General features: G+C 34.1%; 3 protein-coding genes across 3 annotated transcripts; all 3 read right to left on the bottom strand.

Moving 5' to 3' along the window:
* Window positions 1–454: 454 nt before the first annotated feature.
* On the bottom strand, window positions 455–3,248 carry LOC133316789 (putative pentatricopeptide repeat-containing protein At3g11460, mitochondrial). Its single transcript, XM_061518565.1, has one exon. It carries the CDS (start codon window positions 3,246–3,248, stop codon window positions 1,341–1,343), a length of 1,908 nt encoding a protein of 635 aa, XP_061374549.1. The 3' UTR covers window positions 455–1,340.
* A 6,922-nt stretch (window positions 3,249–10,170) lies between these two features.
* LOC133316786 (ABC transporter B family member 29, chloroplastic) lies at window positions 10,171–15,308 on the bottom strand. Its single transcript, XM_061518562.1, has 10 exons — window positions 14,670–15,308; window positions 14,248–14,334; window positions 14,044–14,151; window positions 13,492–13,758; window positions 12,951–13,034; window positions 12,496–12,712; window positions 12,247–12,332; window positions 11,246–11,433; window positions 10,913–11,042; window positions 10,171–10,469 (listed from the first exon to the last, which is right to left on the bottom strand). Exons 1-10 carry the CDS (start codon window positions 15,192–15,194, stop codon window positions 10,323–10,325), a joined length of 1,839 nt encoding a protein of 612 aa, XP_061374546.1. The 5' UTR covers window positions 15,195–15,308; the 3' UTR covers window positions 10,171–10,322.
* Window positions 15,309–20,016: 4,708 nt separating this feature from the next.
* LOC133316787 (F-box/kelch-repeat protein At1g57790-like) lies at window positions 20,017–23,503 on the bottom strand. Its single transcript, XM_061518563.1, has 3 exons — window positions 23,375–23,503; window positions 21,512–22,628; window positions 20,017–20,436 (listed from the first exon to the last, which is right to left on the bottom strand). Exons 1-2 carry the CDS (start codon window positions 23,404–23,406, stop codon window positions 21,530–21,532), a joined length of 1,131 nt encoding a protein of 376 aa, XP_061374547.1. The 5' UTR covers window positions 23,407–23,503; the 3' UTR covers window positions 20,017–20,436; window positions 21,512–21,529.
* Window positions 23,504–24,352: the final 849 nt, after the last annotated feature.

Here is a 24,352-nt window from a genome sequence, read left to right as displayed (position 1 = left end):
GTATCATTTTAAGTGAGAGAAAGAGATAAATAAAGGAGGAGAGAGTGGATAAAAAATATAAAAATGTGGGTCCCACCTCTTTGTGAGAGTGAAAAGATATAAGTTGTATAATTTAAAAGGACAAACACTTTTCCCTTTATATAATAGAAAAGATAAAGAACAAATTCACTCGGTTACCTCAAATGAATGTAATTTATTTTTTCTCAACATAAAAGTTAAGGTAAAAATGATATTTTCATCACAACATTCATGATCTTAAAGGTTTAGCGAAGTTTTTTTTTGACATATATCAGGAGATATTATAGTAAACGGAAAATCCATACAACAGAATAATTCACTTAGACATGTAATTTCATAATTAGTAGTATAAAACATTCTTATACTAGTATATCTGCAAACTAAACATTGAAGTTATAGGCCTAACCATAAATTGGTATGTGCCTTTTTTCGGCAACGAAATTGGTATGGTAAGTACTGTACAACAAAAGTATCCCCTGCACTGACAATTTGTCCTTCATTACTCTAAGAACTATTTGATCTCCAACCATAAACCTGGCAATACTTTTTGGTTCCTATCTTCTACATCCGCCTCTGAGGTTAAGTAGAAATAAGAGGGCATAAAACGGGTAAGAAACAATTAAGTCATTGCAGATTGACAAGACAGAACTATCAAAAGCAAGCTTCTTATTAAAACCGATTATTTGTTGTGTTGTACCACGATAGTGTTGATACTTGATAGTCAGAAGCCTGAAGTCTCATCTATAAACATGCTGGAAAACATCTTTTGAATTTTCTATTTTCAACATTAATTGGGCAACTGGCAAGGGATAGGAGGTATTTGTGGAGGGAAGGGTAGAAAGGTTGGTCACCCTTTCCTTTGGAGTATACTTCTAAAAGAAAGATGTGGATCGGGAGTAAATAATTAAAATAGCTTTTAAATCCGAATGAATTCTATCTTCCAGAATTCCACAAAAAATTGCACAAAACTGATGGATGCCAGACACAGCATTGATTGTACTTTGCCAGGTAGCTAGCTTTCTTCTTTATCTTCTGTTAGTGTCAGCAGATGATGGATGCCTTATACCTTTCAGTAAAAATTGCATATCCCGTGTCATGGTCCCACTCTTCCTTTCCCGTGTTGAGAGAATTCAAAGTTCTTTCTTTTTCTTCTTTTTCATTTTTTCTAAAGGACTGTGTCATGCATATTTTCCAGAATTTCCCAACAGGGATGCATTCTTCTCAGTCCTCCTCACTCACCAATACCAACAATCAACTAGGTGGGATGGACATCATTGTGCTCTATCGAAAGCCAAAGTTTCAGAAATAGTGCTGTATTGGTTTTACCAGTAGTCCTTGCAAGTACAGATTCCATCTCTGAAATGGTGAAAGCGAGTGGCATCTCTAACAATAAATTGTCTATTGACAATCTTGCTAACCAACTTAATAAATAAATGACAATCCTCACACACTCTCAGGTTTTTCATGACAGTAATCTCTGTTCCAGACCTAGTGTTTAATAGACCAAATGCAATTGCCAATTTTTCACTGTGCACCCCAGTACCAATTAAGATTTCTTCACTCTTTCCTTGATATTTCTTATCTGGTTGATGAATCTCCTTCAGAAGATTTTCCAATTCATCTAACATTCTATATATTTCCTTTATTTGGGGATGACTTCTATCCCCCGAGTAAAAAAGGTGCACTTTTCCTTTATATTCTACATAGCTGCATCCTGGATCCTTTTTAAGTTTTCGCTCCCTCATCATGACACGAACTTTTAAAACCCCCTTTAAGTTTTTAGCATCGGAGTATATATTTGATAACAAAACATAGTAACCTATATTTGTGGGTTCAAGCTCAATGATATGATCAAAGGCCAACTCTGCCAGCTCTACATTTTTATGTATCTTGCAAGAACCTAGAAGGGCTCCCCAAACAGCACCATCAGGTTTTACCTTAATGGACTTTATGAGATCCATAGCTTCCTTCAATCTACCTGCCCGGCCTAAAAGATCCACCAAGCAAGAGTAGTGCTCTGGACCACGCTGCAAACCATACTTCATCTCCATGTCATCAAAATATTCCAATCCCTTATCAGTCAATCCTGCATGGCTACATGCAGAAAGAACAGTCACAAAAACCGTTTCATCCGGCCTGATGCCTGACTTAACCATCTCATCAAAAAGATCCACTGCAATTTCTCCGTGTCCATGGATTCCATATCCACCAATTATAGCTGTCCATGAAACAACACTCTTGTCAACCATGCAATCAAAAATGGCACGAGCCCGCACCAAATTACCACTCCTAGCATACATATTGATAAGGGCATTCGTTAAAAACGGATTGGAACAAAACCCACAGCGCTCTATCTGCCGTTCCACCTCACGACCAATGCTCTGTGCACCAAGGTTTGCACAAGATGACAGAACCCCAAGAAGGGTAACAGGGTCAGGACTTATCCCAGTCAACTTCATGTTATTATAAAGCTCCAAAACATGTCTAGCATGCCCATTTTGCGCATACCCAGAAACCATAGCATTCCACGTAATCAAATCCTTCACGGGCATATCATCAAACAGTTGGCGCGCACGTTCAACCTCTCCACATTTAACATACATGGTGACCAAACTATTCGCAACAGACAAATCATCACAAAACCCAAACTTAACGCCACAACCATGAAGGCAAATACCAATGCTCAAATGGGTAGGGACCGTACACCCAGAAACCAAACCCAACATGGTGACGGAGTTAACAGCCAACCCCTCCTCTCTCCGCATTCGGCGGAACAACGAAACGGCGTCAACGACCTTGGAGTTGAAGGAGTACCCAGAAATCAAAGCATTGTAACAAATGGTCAGGTTTTTCCAGGGGGGATTTTCGTCGAACACTTTGCGTGCAAGGTGAAGGAGTGAGCACTTACAATACATTGATATGAGGGAGGTGCGGATATACGGGTCGGGTTGGCACCCGGTTCGGATGACGTGGGCATGGAGCTGGGACCCAGTGAGAGGAAGGAAGAGGAGGGCACAGGATTTGAGGAGGAAAGGGAAGGTGAAGGTGTTGGGGAAGAAGAAGGAGCGAAGCATGTTGCGGTACAGTGTGAGTGCTTCTGTGTATTGGCGTTGCTTTGATAGCTGCCGCAGCCTAGAGTTCCATGGCGTCGTTGGGTTTCCCGGTTGGAGTCTCCGGTCGTCGGAATCTGGCGGCGCCACCTCCCAGCGACGGTGTTGCTGGATGCCCATTAATCGCGTGAACCACCCAACCGAACCGTGTTTTAACACTTTCCTACAGTTTATCTGTATTATTTCATTTTCAACAAAAACAAAAATTGTATTATTTCAATTTTTTTCTCTCCTCGTGTATTTATGTATTTTTAATTTTAATCGGTGGATAAAATTTTAATGGAAAAAATGTTTATCCTTTTAAATTACACAGCTTATATTTTTTCACTCTAATAAAGAGGTGAGACCCACACTTTTATTTTTTTTATCAACTCTCTCTCTCTCCTCCTTTATCTCTCTTAAAATGACACAACTTTACATCCTTTAAAATGACACACATTTTTTCCAATTTTAATAAACCTAATTAATTCGGTTTTGAGTTTAAACTTCTTCCCCTTCTTAGGAGTTACAAATGTTACTACCAAAGTTACTATCATGTCTTAATACGTCTGTCAATCAACAATTATCATTTATTGTAAATTAATAATTAATTAATAAATTTAATTTGTAGAAATAATAACCGTTGATTGACAGAAATTAACGATTAAGATATGGTAGTAACATTAATAGTAATATTATTTGGTAATAACAATACGAGGAAGGTTATACTTACAACCTAATTTCATTTACAACATCTTACAATCATATCTTAATCGTTGATTTCGTGTCAATCAACGGTTGTCATTTATTGCGAATTAATAATTAATTAATAAATTTAATTTGTAAAAATATTAACCGTTAATTGGCGGAAATCAACGGTTAAGATATAGTTGTAAGAAATTATAAACGAAAATAGGTTGTAAGTATAACCTTCCCTATAAAGAATATCTCATCCTTGTGAGAAATTGAATTAGTTATTTTTGGGCACGTTGAAATTTTATTAGATCGCCACTAAACCAACTACTCTTAAATTATATTTTCATTTTAGTTTTATCAATCATGAACTTAATTTGATTTGTCAAATTGTCCATCCGTTAATCTTTTTAGAATTAAGTGGAAGCTTGATTAAAAAATAAAATCGATGTCCATATTCAACCAATAAAAATTAAGATGAGTATTTATTTGTAAAATTATCTTCATATATTTTACAATTTTCAATATTTATTTTTAAATTGGCTTTCATATAAAATTATTTTTTATTTAATCTTTTATTATAAAACTTTAGATGTAGAGATCAATTTAAAAATAAATGTCATATATAAAAATTAAACATTTAATAATTGTAATTTTTAAATGTGAAAATTATTTCAATTTACTCTTTATAGTTATAATAATTTTATATCAATTTTAAAGTATTTTATCAATGTTTTTTCTTTGTATCATAGATCATCGAATTTTTGATTTTGAGAATTATATAGCAGTAATCAGATGTGTAAATAGGTTAGGCTAGGCTTTGGCTTAAATAGGCCAGGTTTGTGTAAATAATATTAGGTCTCGCCTGACCTATTAGCCTGTATAAGCCCTAAATTATAAGTCTGACTGACCTATATTTAAAAAATAAAAGCTTTGACCTAAGCCTGTTAGTCTGTTTAAGCCTATTAAATATTCAATAATTAAAGAATAACTATATTAATATTATTTTATTATTCAAAATTATTCAAATAATAATTTTATTTATTTTAAATGAATTATTAAAATAATAATTTTTTATTTTATTTAAAATAAAAAATATGATATATGTCAGTCTGTAGGCTTACAGGTCCGACATATACAAAAAACACCTGTGGCATGTTTTCTAAATAGATTTTTTTAAAAATGTAAGCATGTTTTATTTTATTATTTATAATAGGTCAAGTCTGACTTAATATAGATTATGCCGTAGGTCTCTGTAGGTCGGCTTAACCCATTTACATCCTTTGTTAAAAAGAAGAAGGAAGCATTTGCAATAGAAAGCAAGGTTCTATCTACGGTCTATAGTTTCTTCGAAATATCATATATTTGAAAAACATGGCAATATTTATTGTTTAAGCACACAGAAAGTAGAAACAAACTGGGTCCTTTTGTCTTCTTAAATATACTTATTTTTTTTTCTTTATTTATTGGTTGGTAGAAAAATATACTTATTTTCTCATTGCCTAAAGTATAGCCAAGGCTGAACAAGTATATCGGAAGTTTGAGAACAATAAGGCTATAACGTTAAAGGCCAAAGCTATAACAACCTCAGCATTTGGAACAGTGGCACGTGTCAATTAGAAATGACCAAGTTTCTGGCATTGATTTGACCATGAATCCTTGATAACGTTTGAGTTATTTCTTTCTATTCTCTTATCTTCAATTATTCCAATACCATTAACGTGGTTAAGAGTACCATTGCTTGAAACTTGAAAGCTAGAGGAAAATTAATGGCAAGCCCACCTCAGAACTCAGACCTAACGTTTCCACCTGCAGATGTTGCTGGGGAACTGAATCCTGGGAATAATACTCAGGTTCAACTTGATCCTATATCTTCTGAGGTGGCTGCCTCCAAGGAAATGAAGGTAAGGACATTTTTTTTAATGAACATGCCATTGGAATATATATACAGCGGCGGAGCTAGAATGAAAATTTAGCTTGTGTCAAAAGATTCAAATAGATAGAATTAAGGGAGTGCTAAGCTTGAATTATTTTTAAAAACTCAATTAGTATTAAGGGTGTACCATAATTTTTAAAGAAAAATTGAACCATTCTTAAAAATTAGTTAATGTCAAGGTACTATCTAACTTCCAAGTGGCTTTGTCATTATATATATATATATATATATATATATATATATATATATATATATATATATATATATATATATATATATATATATATATATAGGGATCTTTTGACTCTAGAGTAAGACTTACAACTCTTACTCTCCATCTCAACTGTTGATTTCCGTTCGTCTACAGTTATTATTTATTTGAAATTAATAATTAATTAATTGATATAGATAACCGTTAGATGGACGAAAATCAACGGTTGAAATAAGGAGTAAGAGTTGTAAGTCTTGCTCTAGAGTCAAAAGATATATATATATATATATATATATATATATATATATATATATATATATATATATATATATATAAGGAAGGTTATACTTACAATCTTTTTTTTACAACCTCTTACAACCATATCTTAACACCATTGATTTCTGCCAATAAACGGTTATCATTTATTGTGAATTAATAATTAATTAATGAGTTTAATTTGCAAAAATAATAACCGTTAATTGACGGAAATCAACGGTGTTAAGATATAGTTGTAAGAGGTTGTAAAAAAAAGGTTGTAAGTATAACTTTCCTCTATATATATATATATATATATATATATATATAGAGGGATAAGTTCCTTTAAAATCAAATTTTAACTGATGATTTCTGTCAAACTTAGGTCCTCTTAAGAGACATAAGCTTAGGTCCATTTAAGAGAGAGATTTAAACAAAGAGGTAGGGCTCACCTTTATTTATTTATTTGTCTTTATTTTTTTCAGTGGGACCCACACCTTTTTTTGTATCTATGTTTCTCTTAAAAGGACATAAGTTTGTGTCTTTTAAAAAGATATACACTTTTCCATATATATATATATATATATATATATATATATATGAAGAAGATTATATTTACAAATTTTTTGTTTACAAACTCCTACAAATAATATTATGTCTTACCGGTAAGACACTCTCGAGTGAAGTCGACAATATAACCCTCTTTTATATATATATATATATATATATATTGTGCTTCATTTTTTAGATGGAATTATGAGACTTGTTTGAAGAACACAAACTTCTCTTTTCTGTTTGCTTTTGTATCCACTGATGGATGTTATGTATATATATATATATACTTGCTTGAATGGTTGAAGGAACAAGCTGAGGCAAAGCAGAGGAAAAGGCAAAGAGAAAAGAAGGAAGCATTGCAAACACTAAAATCAGCCATTATAATTTCAGGCATAGTGGTGGCTGTGGCAGGAGCTGCCTTTGCCATAGCCAAGAAATTAAGAGAGAAATGACCTCACCATCCCCAACAGATGGAGAAGATTTATAGAGATTATCTACTTTGGTTTTATTGCCAAGTTCTCTCTTTTTACGTGAATTAATTCACATAGTTATGGTTTTGGGTTCTGATTGAAATTAGTCCTCAGCAACCCCAATAGTATTCATGAAATGATAATCATATACCCTTTTCACAATGTACCCTGATGATTGATATCTGAGTGCAAGTTACAAAAATTTATATTCTTTTTTGTTGAGAACAAAATTTTAGATTTATTCTTCCGTTATGGTTATGGCCACCCATAACCATCAGTTAAGCCTTGACTTTGAAACAAAAAATAAAAATAAAAAATGAAAGTGGGTGACTAATCATAGTAACACAGTATTAGTATTGCCGAGAGTAAGCATGTGAACTTATCACAAGGGAATAATCAATAATCAATACCACAGCAGTTCCATGGATTTGTCTCCTGTATGACAAGTATTAAACCAATGAATTTTCCCTCAACTGCTTGGTTATGGGAAAAAAATTTTAAGCTCCGGTCCCATCCTTACTTCCTGTGATCCCTCTCATAATCAAATTTGATATTTTCCCATTTTATCTCTGCTTTGACTTTCATTTTCCTTATTTACCCCTTTATATGTGAGTGAGAGTAGTTAAGAATTCTATCATATGAGCCTGGACCATAGAATTTTTTCTCTTGGTCATGATATCAAATTGCAGCGTTATATTTGACAAGTGTAAATTCCAACCAACTATTTTTGAAACTAAACGCGAATAAATATAAAGAAATAATTGTCTTATGTTGCATGAGATAAGTCTTGTGTTGCATGAGATAATTATCTCATGCAACATGAGATAAATAAATCCCATAAATATATCACCCTTACAAGAAATATGCAAATAGAATCTATTAGAAGGTAAAAGTGAGAAAAAGAAAAATATTGATTTCATTGATTGGATAATTAATTTGTACAATAAGGGGTCTTGTATAGAAGAGCATAACTAGAAAAGAGAAAGATCTAGAATATTTCAATTAAAAATAAAATAAAATATTTATATCTCTAATACTCCCCCTCAAGATGGAGGGTGAATAACATGAACGCTCTATCTTGGGAAGAAAGAAAATAAAAGCATCACAAAACATCATCCGGAGAAATCGGTAGCACAGCAAATCAACTAGAATGATCATCAGTCTGAAGAGCTAGTAAAGAAAGGAAGGGCTGGGATGGACATCGGCAAAACCAAATGTTCTGAAATGAACATCAAAAACATGAACAATGCTCCTCCGTAATAGGAAGCCAAAATAATGCCAAACAATGACAAAAATAACACCACAAACATAAGTGGGAATAAAATCTAAGTGGCCAGAATACAAACCATAAGCCAACGATAGTAGGGGTGTTCGCGGTCTGGATTGGATCGGTTTTGGAAGCAAAACTCATCCGATCCAATCCCTTCGGTTTGATCATGTAATCATCCATTCGGTTTAGATTTTTTTTCAAATCCGATCCGATCCAATCCAATTTTTTTCGGTTTGGATTGGATCGGTTTTCGGTTTTTTGAAAATCCTAAAATAAGTTTCATGATTATTGTGCAAATAACATCTTTTGTGTATATTGGCTTTGTAAAAAAAAAAAAATTTGAAATACAAAAATATCAGTAAACAATACCATAGTTGATGAGACGTGACTAAGTTTTTTTTTGGGTTTAGTTGATGAGTTAATGGGTCTTGAGTTTAGAAATTTTTGGGCTATGATTGGAGAAAGGACAAGTAGGTAGAGAATAATTAATATATTGGATCGGTTTGGATTGGATCGGTTTTCATCAACCCATCCGAAAACCGATCCAATCCAATTAAAATTTGCGGTTTTCTTTCGGTTTCCAATTTTTTGGTTTTCGGTTTATTCGGTTATCGGTTTTTCGGTTTGGTTTTCGCGGTTTGAATCGGTTTGGATCGGTTGATGAACACCCCTAAACGATAGTACATCAAAAAATAAATAAAAAATTACAGAAAAAAAAAAGAAAATCCATGAAAAACTACAATGATGTATTACAATAAAATCCATGAGCTCTGTGGATCTTCACAAGCCTGCAAAATCAGAAGTGAAGGAGAACAAGTAGACAGATCTGGAAATTAAAATATATCAGAGACCCAGATTGGCAAAGGTGGAAGTCGACTAACAAGAGAGAAAAAAAATGGCATGAAAAAAAAAACGCAAATCAGAAAAGACCAAAGAAGAAAAAATAGCGAGATAGGGTGAGAAAATAAATTATAGATCGGGGAAAATCCAACACGAACAAGGACCCGAATGGTGAACCATGCGAGCAGATCCAGCAGATCCAAGCGATCGACGATGAGACGGTAACTCAGACAAGGGCAGTGACGGTGCAGCGTGGCAGTCACTGAAGCTGGAGAGACAATGCCAGCTGAACGGTGCTAAGTGGAGGAGGAGGAAGCACAAACGGAGACCTCCATACTGAGACGCGAAGACGAACGGAGATTTGAACCAGATCCGGCAGCTTGCTACAGGAACGCGAACTCGAACGGCAGCACAGTGGTCCGAAAAATAGAGACGAAGGACAGCAAGGTGGTGACTTGCTTGCGAACCAAAAATAGATGAAGAAAAAGCCTCCAATCCCATTGTGACGAAGGAAACAGAAAGAGACAAAAGTGAATGAATGAAGTTGAAAAATGAGATCAAACAAAAATAAAATAGAAAGAGACGAAGAGCTCTGATGATAAAAATAAAATAAAATTCACAGATATTGAAGAAAGGGAGAGAAAAGATATAGATCTTGGCAAAGGAGACACGGATCTGGAAAAATAAAAGACTCAGAAAGATCAATGAAGAGAAAACTAAAAAAAAAAATGATGGCAGCGGAAACTCCATTCATGGAGGATGAAAATGCTCTTGATACCATATTAGAAGGTAAAAGTGAGAAAAAGGAAAATATTGATTTCATTGATTGGGTAATTAATTTGTACAATAAGGGGCTTTTATATAGAAGAGCATAACTAGAAAAGAGAAAGATCTAGAATATCTCAATTAAAAATAAAATAAAATTTCTAATAGAATCCATTGCCGTGAAACTTAAATGTGAATATATGGCCTTTACAAGAAATATTCAAATAACAAGCCCGGATGCTAGCAATGAATCCTTGTGATCATCCAACATTGTTGATCTAGGTAGCTCTTCTAGCTTCCCATTATCCAAAAGGAATATTCGTTTAGCCATCAGAACTGTTTCCAAGCGATGGCTGATCACAAGCACCTACCAATTAACATAGGAAGAAAGTTTGAGTGCTTAATAGGGAAGATAAAGATATACAAATTACTAAGAGGGCAAAAAATTAACCAATAAATTCAAGAAAACTATAAAATGTAGTTAAGGTCTCGGTAAAGCATATTACAAACATACTGAGTAAATAAAAGGTAACAAAATAAGATGCAAAAATAACATAATTGCAAAATAGCTCTGGCAACCAAAAGTTGAGCCCTAACATACTGGTCATGTGATTTAAACTGAGACCTGAATGTATCAGAGATATAACATAAACTTCATAAAAAAACAAAAACAAAATGCACAACAAATATTTAGCAAATCATGCAATTCTTATAGTTGGTGCCTATGTTTCTAACAGCACATGCAGGTAGGATAATTATAAAGAAAAGAAAAGGTCACATGTCAAGGACACAAAAGGCTAGTTGCCTCACTGTGCGATTTTCCATCAAACGCTCTACAGCTTGTCTCACTTTTAACTCAGATTTACTATCTAAAGCAGAAGTTGCCTCATCCAGAATTAATATTGAAGAATTTTGATAGAGTGCCCTTGCAATAGCCAACCTGTAATTTTGAGAAAGGAAGTAACAGTTCAATGAAAGATGTCATGGATCAATGATGAAGTTTCATAAATATCCAATTCATCAAATTTGGTCTTTACATTAATCATACCTTTCAGAATGCTCCCCCTCAAACAGAAAACAAAATAAAGCGGTTCATTCATGGTTTATAGGAGAACAGAATGAAGTTTGAATTTGAACATTTACCTTTGCCTCTGGCCTCCACTTAAAGTTGAGCCCCTTGGTCCAATATTGGTTTGGTATCCTTGTGGAAGTTTTTTAATAAATTCATCTGCAAGAGCAGTTTGAGCTACATGCTTCACCCTCTCCATGTCAATTTTTGTTGTCAGATCCCTATAACCAATGTTTTCAGCAACTGTACCTGAAAAAAGTGTCTAGAGTGTATACATCGGTATTATTGAGATAGCCATAGATACTGCTAGTCAAACAATAAGAAATTTGCATGACGAATAAACTTACAACGAATCACAAGTTATCAGTAGATATAAACTATTCATGCTAGCAATCAGTAGATATAAACTATTCATGCTACCAGAATACCAAATAATTGATATAATAAAACACTTCACAAGATCAGATGGTAAACATACTAGGGGAAGGAAAAAAGAAAAGCTAAAGGGGGTGTTTGGTAACTTTCAAAAACCAGATATCTAAGTGCAATGGGGACATTTTAAATACAAGGTGTTTAGTAGCTAACTAAAATTTTAAAAACTGGTTCTCATAGATAAAATTTATTCTTTAAAAAACCATTTCAAAGTTGGTTCTTTTTCTAGTCCATATCTTTTTAATTCTCTCTCTTCCTTTTCATTCTCCCTCTCTCTGCTAAGAGATAATTGTAGGGAGCACTCATTAATCCAATTCAATAAGCATGCTAAGTTTCTTGGATTTATATGAACTTAAAGATAGCTCAGACAAGAACCGGTTTAAAACAATTTTTAACCAAACTAAGTATTCGTTAAAAATCAAAACTAGTTATAGAATAACTTGAATTTATATGCCTAGTTTATCTTAAGCAGTTTTAAACCAGTTTTGAGAGTTGCCAAACTGCCCCTAAAAGCTTGTCAAAAATAGCAGAAATAATTCAAGCTGGATAAACAAGGACATTTTAAATTCTTATGAGTATCATGAAGTACAGTACAAATTCTGCATAATAAAAGAAAAAGAATACAAAGGCATGAGCCACATACTATGTCTTGAGAAACAAGACCAACATGTCTTCTCAAACTTTGCAACCGAATGTTTTGGATGTTATGGTTATCAATCAGTATGCAACCTGCAGGCATAAGAAAATAGATAAAAGTTATAGATAAGAAAGATGACAAATGAGTGTAAAACTAAGACCAGTTCGTGTAACAAATGTATTTGATAAATCATTATCCCCATGCTGAGCTACATATGATAAAAAAAAGTATTTATATTTAGTTTAAAAGACTCACCAGATATAGGATCATAAAGCCGAAGCAACAGTTTTACAAGTGTTGTTTTACCTCCACCAGAAGGACCCACCAGAGCAACTATCTCTCCAGGTCTAATGTGGAGATTCAATCCATTTAAAACATGTGGCATTTCATCATTATACTTAAAGGAGACATCACAGAATTTCAGATCCCCTGTAACATGGCCTAAATCAACAGCACCTGGTTTCTCAACCACCTATTATTGAGAAAAGAAATTTATCTATTATTGCAGTACAACATATTACCTTGACTTAAATTTTTTGAAAAACAGAACAGTGGATACTATGTGCTTAACAACCATCCTGTATATATATTCTTATTATCAGAAGTTCAGAACTTTTAAATTTCAAACAGAATGTTCATTCAAATTTAAAAGTAAATATTAGAAAAAGATGAAATTAAACAAGTACGCAGATCACAAGTCATGCATTTACCTTATCTTTGAACCTGGTCATAGCCAGCAAACGTTCAGCAGCTGGTTCTCCCTGCCTCCATTCATTGTATGCTTTTCCTATATCCTGCGTGATTCTTTATTTCAGATTGATAACCAAAGACAGCTGGGAGGGTGAACATGGAACAGTGGTAAAGATGCTCCTTTGTGACTGAAAGGTCACAAGCTTGAATTCGGAAAACAGCTTCCTTGCAAAAATATGCAAGGGTAAGATTGCATATAAGAATTGCCCTAACCCCTATTCTCGTTAGTCAGGATTCAATGGGGAGTGGATAACCAAAGACAAGCTCCTAAAGAGCTGAACCATGATAACAATAAAAATAATAATTAGCAAAAACAAAAACAAATAAAGGGACCACACTACGCTACAGAGGACATTTAAAACACACCAATACCTAAGTCAGCTTAAAAGGTTTTTGCATTACTAGGATGAAAGTAATAACCTATGAATGGAGGGGGAAAAACAAAGAGAAGGAGAATTGAGGGCATAATGGCAAGGCCTCAACCTCAACTGATAGCAATACCTGGATTGGCTCTATCAAGAAGAGCAATGATGTCACGAATGAAACCAAGCTACAGCGATCAAATGAACCTCTTGAAATCACCAAGGAGCCAGCGCAAAGTATGGAAAGGGTTCCAAAATAAATAGCTTGTATAACCTGAGGAATCACTGCTTTCATCTTTTTCTTGTTCAGCTTAGCAGAATAGTCCATCAGAGCCAGTCTCTTGAACCTGGCACTCTCACACAACTCAGCATTGTTTGCTTTCACAAAGAGAATTGCAGGCAGCATCTGAAATAATAATAATAATACAACATCAACAGCATCAACGCATAAGGCAGAATACCAAATCCTAAACACTAAAACAATGAAAGAGTAAATTTTTAGTACTCCTAGAATACATAACTCTCTCACTAACATTCATTTATACAAGTAAATGATTTCATTTACATTAGTTATATGTGCCGTTTTAGTAAATGCATTTATACAATTTATATAACTCGTATGTTTCTGATTTTAGTAAACATAGCACACACAGTACATCACAACATTAATACTGGAAATTTATCAAGTTACCTCATTAAGATATGCTGAGAGTGCAGCAACGCTAAGATGTGACTCTTTAGATATCTTACGAAGCTGTTGACCAAGAAAGGCAACAACTAGCACTATGCAAGGAATAACCTGCAAATTTGCAAACACTATACCCCTCAACAATCAATTACCTTAATACTAGCACTGATAAATCAATTAAAAAAAAATAAAAAATACCCAACTCACCATGGCTGAAATCAAAGAAAGGACAGGACTTATAACTAACATCTGCATCATCATTGCCGACAACTGCAGAGTACTGGGTACTATGGTCTGTCAGAAACACAGTCTTATCATCCCATAATAACACATAAAATAAAATAAAAATTTATCAAAAGGTAAATAATAATTAGGCCTTTAATATTAAAATTTCATATGACATGATGATTATTCATAAATTTTAATTGAACCCCAACTTTTAATGTCAATGGAGTGACAAGATAAACACAAAATTATCAAAATGAAGTCACTAAGATTGGTATAATGGTTTTGGTAACTTACATGAGGCCATAGATTCAAACTTCATCGTCGTATAAAAAATAAATTATTAAAATCGTAATAGAATTCATTCCGAAATAATAATAATAATTTCTCTTATTGTTACCCACATTGAGAAGAGTGTATAAGGTGACGGCAAGGTCAGAAGCTTCAGCGGTGATTCGATAAGCAATGTCGCCAGCTGAAACACCGTTTTTGCCTTCGAAATAATCCAATTCTCTCTCCATGACGCGGTCGAAGACGTGAAGGCGAAGCTTGTAAACGGCGTCGAGTGCAGCTTCCCATAGAAGCGCGTGCTGCGCGTAGCTAGCGACCAAGCGTGAAATGACCAAACCCCCCAACGCGAAACTCTGAGTAGCGTCGATGGGTGCGGTTGTGATTGCGGAGAATTTCGAGAGGATGTTGGAGAGAGAGTAAACGGATACGGCGCTGCATAACCAACCACACAGGATGGTTTTGTGCTGTGAGATAACGTAAGGTTTGAGGAATTCAAGTGTTTGTGTTGAGTTTTGGATTCTTAAGGAAGCGTGTTTTGTGGGATTCAGTTTCAGGTGGTGTTGGTGTTGGAATCGGAATTGGTATCGAGTGTGTGGTTTTACGAAAATGGACGGTGACGATGACAATGACTTTGACATTGTATTTTGTTGTTTCTTCTGATTGTGCTTCGTGAGAATGGAATGGGAAATTGGGAATGGTGGTGTTGTTGTGCTTCTTCTTCTTGGAAGTGTTCATGATTAAACAATCATACATAGGGTTGACAGAATTGAGAGGAAATTGCGTTCATGAAACGTCTCATTCATTTATTAGGGATGATGGAAATTAGTACTTTTAATTTTTAAATATCCATTAAGTCTTCAACGAAATATCTATTTTAAGAACTCATGTGATCATTTTTATTTTTGAAAAAAAAAAATTAATATAATGAAATCGGTGGTTTTCTTGTTAAATTGAGCTTCAAATTTTTTAAAGTAGAAGAATTGACTGCTCAAATGAAAATTCTCCCCAGTTGATCATGATCTGGATAAGTATACAGGGGAAAAGTTATATGACTCGAGTGAATTTTAAACGAGACTCGTAATCAGGGTTACGTATTTGTAGTTTTTTAAATTTGAAAAAAGTCTTAATGGTCGAAAATATATATATTTGTTTTTGAGTTACCCAACCCTAATTATCTCTTTGAGGCGAGTTGGCTCCCTCCGGTATCCCCACGAGCTTTGAGGCGAGTTGGCTCCCTCCGGTATCCCCACGAGCTTCGACTCTTTCAGCCGGCTATGGGACTAATCCGGAGTGCGGGGGAGCAGTGATGGCTAAAGGTTCAGCCCCCTCCCAAGAATGCATTCAGCAGGAATCGAACACATGTCCAACCCCACTAACTCAGCGCCAAATTACCAACTGAGCTGCACCCATTGGGTGTCGAAAATATTTTATAATAGAACATTAATCCTATTGAAGAAGATTGGAGAGGTTATATTTCACAAATTACAACCTCTTTTGCTTACAATAATCTCAGGGAATTTTTGGTTGAGGAGAAATCTTTATGAATAATAAGAAAATGTGATTACTAGGGAAATGATTGAAATGTGAATTTGGTAAGAAAATATAAAAAAAGTTATTTGGTTGGATAAAATTTTGATGGAGAAATTAGATAACTTTTATAAAGTCTATGTTTGAGTGTAGGTAAAATATAGATGGGAAAAAAAGTTATTTTTACGAAAATAACTCCATTTTTAAAATATTTTGAATAACGCATTGTACCCCTTATCCGTAAAAAGGATTGTCATTAACGCAACATCCATCTGTAAAAAAAAGTTTGTGTCATATTTATTTTATTTTTTTATTTTTATTTTTATTTTTTATTTCAGCCACCGCCCCACAGCCAAAAACCACCATCTCCACCACCGGAAGCCACCGCAAATGCCATAACCACCATCCACAACCCCCCTCACTGATTCAAGCCAGCCAAGACTACACCACAACCACCGTCTCATCTCCTTCTTCACAACCCACAATCACCATTGCGGCTGTCCAACCGAGAAACCCCAACCTCTATCTTCGAACCACCATAGCCATCAGCCTTCACAAACTCCAGCCAACCTCCTCAGCCACCACCACACACCACCAGTGACCCAAACACCCATCTTCATTTGAAGACCAAATCGTCCAACCCTTACCCACAACCACCATCGGACCACCGAACCAGCCATCTTCAAATCGAGGAACCCAATTTCATAACCACCGCAGGTCAAACCCATCACCATCCACACTTCACCAATTTTTTTTTACAAAACCCACAAGCTCACAAACGACCACCATCACCGAACCGCCCTCCATTAACAGCCACCACAAACCTACATCATCCTCCCTTCACCGATCCACAACCATATAGCCACTACACCAAATCAGGGGGTACGCTGGTCATCTGGTTAGTAAACGCACTTACCATTTAGGTAGATATTTGACAATACCACATGTCGAGTGGGTTTATGTTGGCCGGCTATTTTGATCAAAATGACATGCAAACGTCGGTTGCTGGCTATATGATTTTGGTAGGCAAGCAGGAAATCGTTAAACCAAACATGGTGATTAAACAATCCCACTTCTCATTTGCCTATCTATCTCATCAAAATCCTCCAACTAAACACACCCTTATAAACATTGAGTCATATTTATTAATTAATTTTTAATTTTTAATAAATTATAAACGTCATATTGGTAAAAATCAATTATTAAAATTTGTTTACAAGAGGTTATAAGCAGAAATAAGTTATAAATATTGTTATGGACCTAACAAAGGCCCATATTCTAGAAGGACCAATAAAGGACAATACAAAAGGAAGGACATCTCCTATTAATGACAATCATATCCAGACAGCTAAGCAGTTAGACTTGGGCCCCCCGATATTCCTGAGAGGCCCAGAAATGCACTCCTATCAGGTAATTCATCTATAAATAAAGGATTAAATCAATAAGGTACACACACTCTAAACTCTCTCTCTTAGCTTGTCACTGTGCACACATCCCACGTCTTGACTATGTCGATTATATTTGTGCATAGTGATCTGCCTACCATCAAAAGATATCTCATTCATAGATACCTGAGAGAGGGCACATAGATCCTACATAAAATATACCAGCCACCGGCTGGACATCTCTATCTCTCAAACAGAACAAATATAACCTCTCTCTTAAAGATAACATGTAAAAATGTTTTAAAAGAGGTAGATACCAATAAAAGTGAGCACAATTGATTAAGGGTTTGACTCATATTTTACAAGGGCATAAATTTGAACCTCGCTGGTCGATGTGAGAATTTTGTTGGAATTCCTCTCAAAAATTCTGAATGAGGTTGAGATATTTTGTCTGGCCTTTATGGAATACCAGTGTCTAACCATATTTAAATTTTTTTATACTAAAAGAAAAAGAGAGAGTAGTATTTTCAGACATATCTTGGTACAAGAAAATCTTTTCGTGTTACAATTCGGACAAATGTATTGCACAAAAATCATTGGAATTGTTACCAAAAAAAAATAAAAATTCATTGGAACAACAATGCATATTAATTATGTCTTTACCGTTACTTTGCATTAAGCATGGATTATTTTGTTAGTATACTAGAGGGTTTTTTTATTATTATTTCTTCACTAATTCATCGATTAATTTGGTCGAGCATGAAGCATGGATTATTTTGTTAGTATACTAGAGGTTTTATTATTATTATTTTTCTATTGGTTCATCGATTAAATTGGTCGAGCCAAGCAGGATTACGAGGATAACAAAAATTTTCCTTCTAAGTTTTTAACACAGTTACGTATCCAAAACTCGAACTCAAAATTATTAATTAAGCTGGAACAACCCTTTACTGTTAATCTATATGCTTAGTGCTAGTGTAATGGAACTTTCTTGGTTTACTTTTTGCATCCTTCCTTGCTAATATATGGTACGATTCTAAGTATTCAAATCATCTTTCACCCTTTTTGTCTCGCTAATAGAGTATTATCAAGCATCAACTAGGAAAAATAACTCTTAGTTGGTAGCACTTTTTTTTTCTTGATAATTGTTAAACAATACTTAAAAACATGGAGAAAAGACATAGAATTTAAGCCCAGTTAGTTAGTGGTACTTCTCTCAAATTAAAGTATACTTTTCATCTAAATTGAACAGAAATTATTGCGTGTTCTTATCAACAAAATTTGTAAAATTAAATAAAAAAAAACTGCAATTACATACTATTTTGCCGACACCAGTTAGCTTAACTAATTGAATATGGAAAGAATTTGGTTCAGTTATATTCTTTTAAGCAGAAGAAAAAAAATTCCTTAACGGGACATTTAGTATGGGAGAAATATTTTGGTGACTGAGAATCATGATTTCCAGAAATATGATGGAAAAATGAATTACTCAGAAATATTACTAAAAAGTTATTTGGTATGTCAAAATATTACTGGGATTATTTGAGTAAGTTTACTGAATCTGTGTTAGGTTGATTGTGAAATATTATTGGGAATGTAAAATTATTTTAAGAAAATAAGGGCACCTTAATTTTTTTTATTCAAATATGATTTTGTTCGTTGTGAAGAACACAGAGAAACAATCTTACTAGACTGAATCCAAGTCTTAATCTGGTCTCTATATCTCTGCAGCTTCTTAATCTCCTTCTTCAAGTCAGCCTCGAATTTATCCTTCTGGTTCGCATTGTCCATGTCATAAACATAAACCAGAAAGAAACCACCATTGATTCACGTGATTTATAGTCGAAAACAGTGGAAATCGAAAACGAAGACTTCGACGCCTTCTTGGACCTTCTTCAGAACACAATCTATCTCTCCCTGAAGCTTTTGACTTGCTCTCATTTCTGCAGATTCAAGGGTAATATTGTCCCACAAATTTAGTTCCAAAATTCCATCCTCAGGTATTCCAAGAATACCACCTTTGGTGGTATTTTGGAAAGAAAAATTTTAACACAATTTACACAGATGCAAATCCTGGACAAATTAGATGTCCGAAAAAATTCTGCAAAAACTTCTACCAAACATGGGTAAATACAAATCCCACTCTCACTTTCCTAGAATTCTAAAATAATTACTCCTACCAAACAGCTCCTAAAAGTAATTCCGATACTTAAATCAGTTGTCATTAGTCTAAATACAATTTTTACTTTGTTTTATGAATTATAGCGGGGGGACTATCAGAAACTTCCTTGAGCATTTTATTTGCTTCCAAATGAAACTGGTAACATAAAAAGTATACTTCATTATAATCTAGATTTATGGATTTTTTCTTTTTTCCTGCATACTTTTCCATTCATGATGCGCGCACATTTTATCGGCAAACCTTACAGAAGCTCGAGACATTTACGAGTGCATGAGCAGTATAACAGCGTGTACTGTAGCTCACATAGTTTCACCGAGAATTCATTAAAACAAGCTTCTACTTAGTAAAAGCAGCTAGGATTGTTTACCCAAAAAAAAAAAAAAACAGCTAGGATTGAAATTGTAGACAGTCAAACAGACAATGAAAGATGAATAACAATCATGATAGTAAATCTACAGATCATATGCCCAAAATAACAATCATGATAATAAATCTAAGATCATATAACCAAAATAAAAATGTCAATAAATCTGTTGGTAATCTAAGTATGAAACCCAGTTGTTCTGCATAAGGCACTATGCCACTACTGCGTTGGGAAGAATCTTGAAAATTCTAGATCAGCAGAGACAAGACGATCAAGTGGGTAAGTAATTTTAGCTTAGCCCAACAGATCTGATTCCTTCACATATTAGTACCCTCCTCCTATATACAGCTTGTAAAGATGCTGCCTTCGGCATGTTTCCAAATGAGCTTTAGTAAAAGAGCGGTAACAAGGAACTCATGAAACTGCAATATGGAAAATTTTCATGCTCAGGATTAAGAATCACATTAATGCACTAAGACAGCTGAATGAAAATGCTGCATTCCAACATAGATTTTCGTAGAGATTGATTTCCTCACTTCCTGTTTAAGTAATTCCCTTCATACTTCACAAAAACCAAGAACAAGATACTTATTGCTTAATAAATGAAGGTAGATTATCGTTTAAGAAAAGCAATATTTATTTTATCAAGGCTCCTTTGTGACATGGAACTTGGTTCTGCTTACAACTTCTCGATTTTCTCTATCCAACTTTTCCAAAGTTGCTTACTACCCTTAGAGATTATCTCAACATTTTATACATCATACGGAACTTTATACAAAAATTTTATGAAAGCTAATTGCTACAAGCAAATGAAAGAAACTGTCTAAATTTTTAAAACCTAATTCAAAATCATAAATTGCAACACACATATTTCTAAACCCAACAACGACCATGGCCATTTTTAAAACATTGACAGTAAAATATTCAAATGCAATTACAAGAACTTTTATGTTAAAAAGTGCAGTAAATGCCAAGTATCATATATATTTATGACCGAAACCGGAGATACTATAAACTATAAAGTATTAACACAAGTTGAATAAAACTTTAGAGATTAATTTTGATTCACTGTCATGTAAATTTTTTTTTACTATCATTCAATCCCAAGTTGACACATCATTAGAAAAGTTTGAATTTTAGATAGTTATTGTCTTTGTCAAGCTATTTTCATGGAAAGTCAATAAATATTAGATCATAACGTGAAAACTTTACAGTTACATCGGATCAAAATTAAATCCTATAACTAAACATTGATAAGAATTACTGAATGAGTGCATCCTGGATTACTTTGCATGTAGCAAGCATTGATAATCAAATAATAAAAACATGCATAACTTCAATGAAAAATTCAAATATACATGAATTACTTAGTGAGGAATAACAACACACTAGCTTATTATGCATTGCTCGAAAGCATATATCCAACTGATATAACACAAAGTTAAAAACAAAGTGATAACAAATAGCACTATACACTATTGATTTGGGAATGCTTACTTGTTTCACAAATATTCTTCATGTGAACCCAGAGAAGTCCTTTGGTGGTTCAACCCATATGTTTTCAAAAGGGTCTTGTTCTCCCCAGTCATGCCACTGCTTACGAGGATAGTATCTATGGTCATCAAGAGAGAATGAAATGCATCGCTTTCCATAAAAACGAACTTTAGAGAAGTAGACACTGTTTCTCATTATTCCAGGGAGGTTAGTCCTTGAATGGGAAGATAAGAAACCAGCAAAAAGAGTTATTCCATCTAGTGTTTTCATCTCTTCCCATTCCATTAATGTCTGATCTAACTTAAAAATAATGGGGTTTTCACTAGAACATGTATAAATTACTATTATATCTCCTTCATGCTCTGTCATAAATTTCCCTTTCCACCAATTTTTGGCAAAAAAAATCTCTGGGCATTCAGGTGGAGGTACTGACAGAACACTCCAAGTGCGTTCAGATGAGTCAAATACCCCTAGCCAACCTGTGAGACTCAGACAATAAAAGAGTCCATTAGAAAATACAAGTTTATTCCACATGCTACTGACAAAGGGCAAGCGGTTTGGATAGTTAACAGTGGTCCATTCTGTTGCCCCAGGGTAACATGTGCTAATGGCCACAACAGTAGGACTAACATGCTTAACAGTAAACAGAACACAGTCCGGTGATGTTGGAGCACAAGAGAAGGCAACTATCTGGTATGTCATCTCAAATCTTGGCAATTTGATAATTGCCCGAGTAAAGGGATTAAAGAAGAACACTCGGTGATTTCTGGGCCGGTATAGCAATAACCAACCATCTTTTGTATAACAAACTCTAGATCCACTCAACTCTGGCAACTCAACGGAATGGGTCTCACGGTGCACGGGGTCATAGAATTCACACCAGTCACCAAATTTTGGAAAATACATTAGCCACGGTGATTGGTTTACCATGCGTACAGCAGTTGCAACAGAGTGCCAACTCTTGCAAACTGCTGAAGCACGAACATTATCATCTAGGGTTAAACGGGACAAGATTGATTCTAAGAGTTCGGCAGGGAGATCAGACCAGGATTGCAGCTCCAAAATTTCATTTTTCACCTCCGTTGCTGCTCTTCTGCTGTCAGTGATTGTATCACGTAACCTAAATAATTAGAGATACATGTAAGAGAGTAGTGGAGCAAATTCACTTGAACAGTTCAATGCACTTAAGATACAACAGCAAGGGTAAAAGAGATTAGAACTGTGATTTGAACAGACCTTTATCCCAATAAATATGTATACCAATCTCATCTCACTTCTTCTACCACTCGAGGTTTGTAAAACATAAAATTGGATGTTTATATCGTGACAAGTATATAATACAATAATTAATAATACCACCATCACTAGGAATACTTTAAAAAATGATATGGGTTTACAGGAGCATACCAAAAACTCAGACTGAGAATTAGATCAAACAGAGATTAAGAAAATAAAAAACATACACAAGTTAATTATTATTTAAAATTAATAGTAGATGATTAAAATTAAAATTAAAAAAAAAAAACATGTATACAACACTCAAATTCTCAATAATTCACACTAGAATAACCCAATCTTGTAAAAAAATCCAACTCTGATCTGATCTGATCCACAAACCCTAGTTCATTCACAATCATAAACCACAAGCCATAAACCATTTTTATTTTCAAATTCAGTGTTCAGACTCAATAACAAGACAGAAACCAAATAAAAACCGTCATTCCTAACAAATCCACACTGATCCAGCACTGAAAACTATTTTTCACAAGTTTCATATAATTAATTAATAAAAAAAAATTAAAAAAAAAGTAAATTAGTAATGGCAGTGCAAAATTCAGATTTGGATTAGGCAGAAGAGAAGCTTACGATTTAAACTTCGTCCTCCTTCTCCCCGACATTATGCGAACAGAATTGTCTTCTAGAGAGAGAAAGAGAAACTGAGGAGAGAGAAAGAGAGAGCAAGAAGTGAAAGAGAGAGAGGATAAAAAGAAAGCATGTTCTTGAATATGAAGTGGCGGCACTGGCACGTGCGAGGCGGCTACATGGCACGTCCAAGAAAATAAACGTGTGAAAGCTTTCACCACGATGAGCCTTAAACCCACGTGTTCATCACCTGATCATACCTCTCACCTTCAACATCTATTCTTGGCATGTAATTCATGGAAATCGAAGATTAAGAATAAAAAAAAACAATGATATCAAGAAGTGAAAGAATGGAAGATTAGGAATATATTAAAAAAAAAAATTTGACTGCGCCCTGAAAATTTGCACAGATTATCAAGATAGAGATGCGAGATAAGTTTTCAAACCGATAACCATTATTTTTTCAATCGACGGGTAGTGTAATAATCAAGTTGTGTTACTATCAATTAATTTCACCATTAGATCGACTATGTTGATCCAAGGATTATATTTATTTCTCCATCTTTGTATGGTCATGATTTCTCAAATTTAATACTTTATATTTATTTTCAATTTTATATAGTTATGATTTTCCATATTTAATGCTTTCACTCTAAATATAGGGAATCATGATCATATAAAGATGAAAATAAATATAATCGTTGGATCAACATAATCAATCTAAAGTTGAGATTGATTGGTAGTAACATGATAGTAACATAACTTGATTGTTACAATATCTTTTTCCTATTTTTTATTCTAACACCAAAACAATATCGATATTGTTGAGTTGTAGAAGAGAAACGTTAACCTTATTTTTTTAATGAATTTTATTTTAAGAGGAAGAACTCATAATATTATAAATGGTTAAAAAATTATATATCATTCATGTTATAATCATTTAAATAAATCGATTATCATAAAATATATAATTCATTTTAG

This window comes from Gastrolobium bilobum, unplaced genomic scaffold (genome assembly GCF_033153095.1).
Source record: "Gastrolobium bilobum isolate Gb01-03AN ecotype WA unplaced genomic scaffold, APGP_CSIRO_Gbil_v1 utg50186, whole genome shotgun sequence".
Taxonomy (NCBI): Eukaryota; Viridiplantae; Streptophyta; class Magnoliopsida; order Fabales; family Fabaceae; genus Gastrolobium; species Gastrolobium bilobum.
The sequence above is the reverse complement of the archived record's forward strand: the minus strand, read 5'-3'. Positions and strand labels throughout refer to the sequence as shown.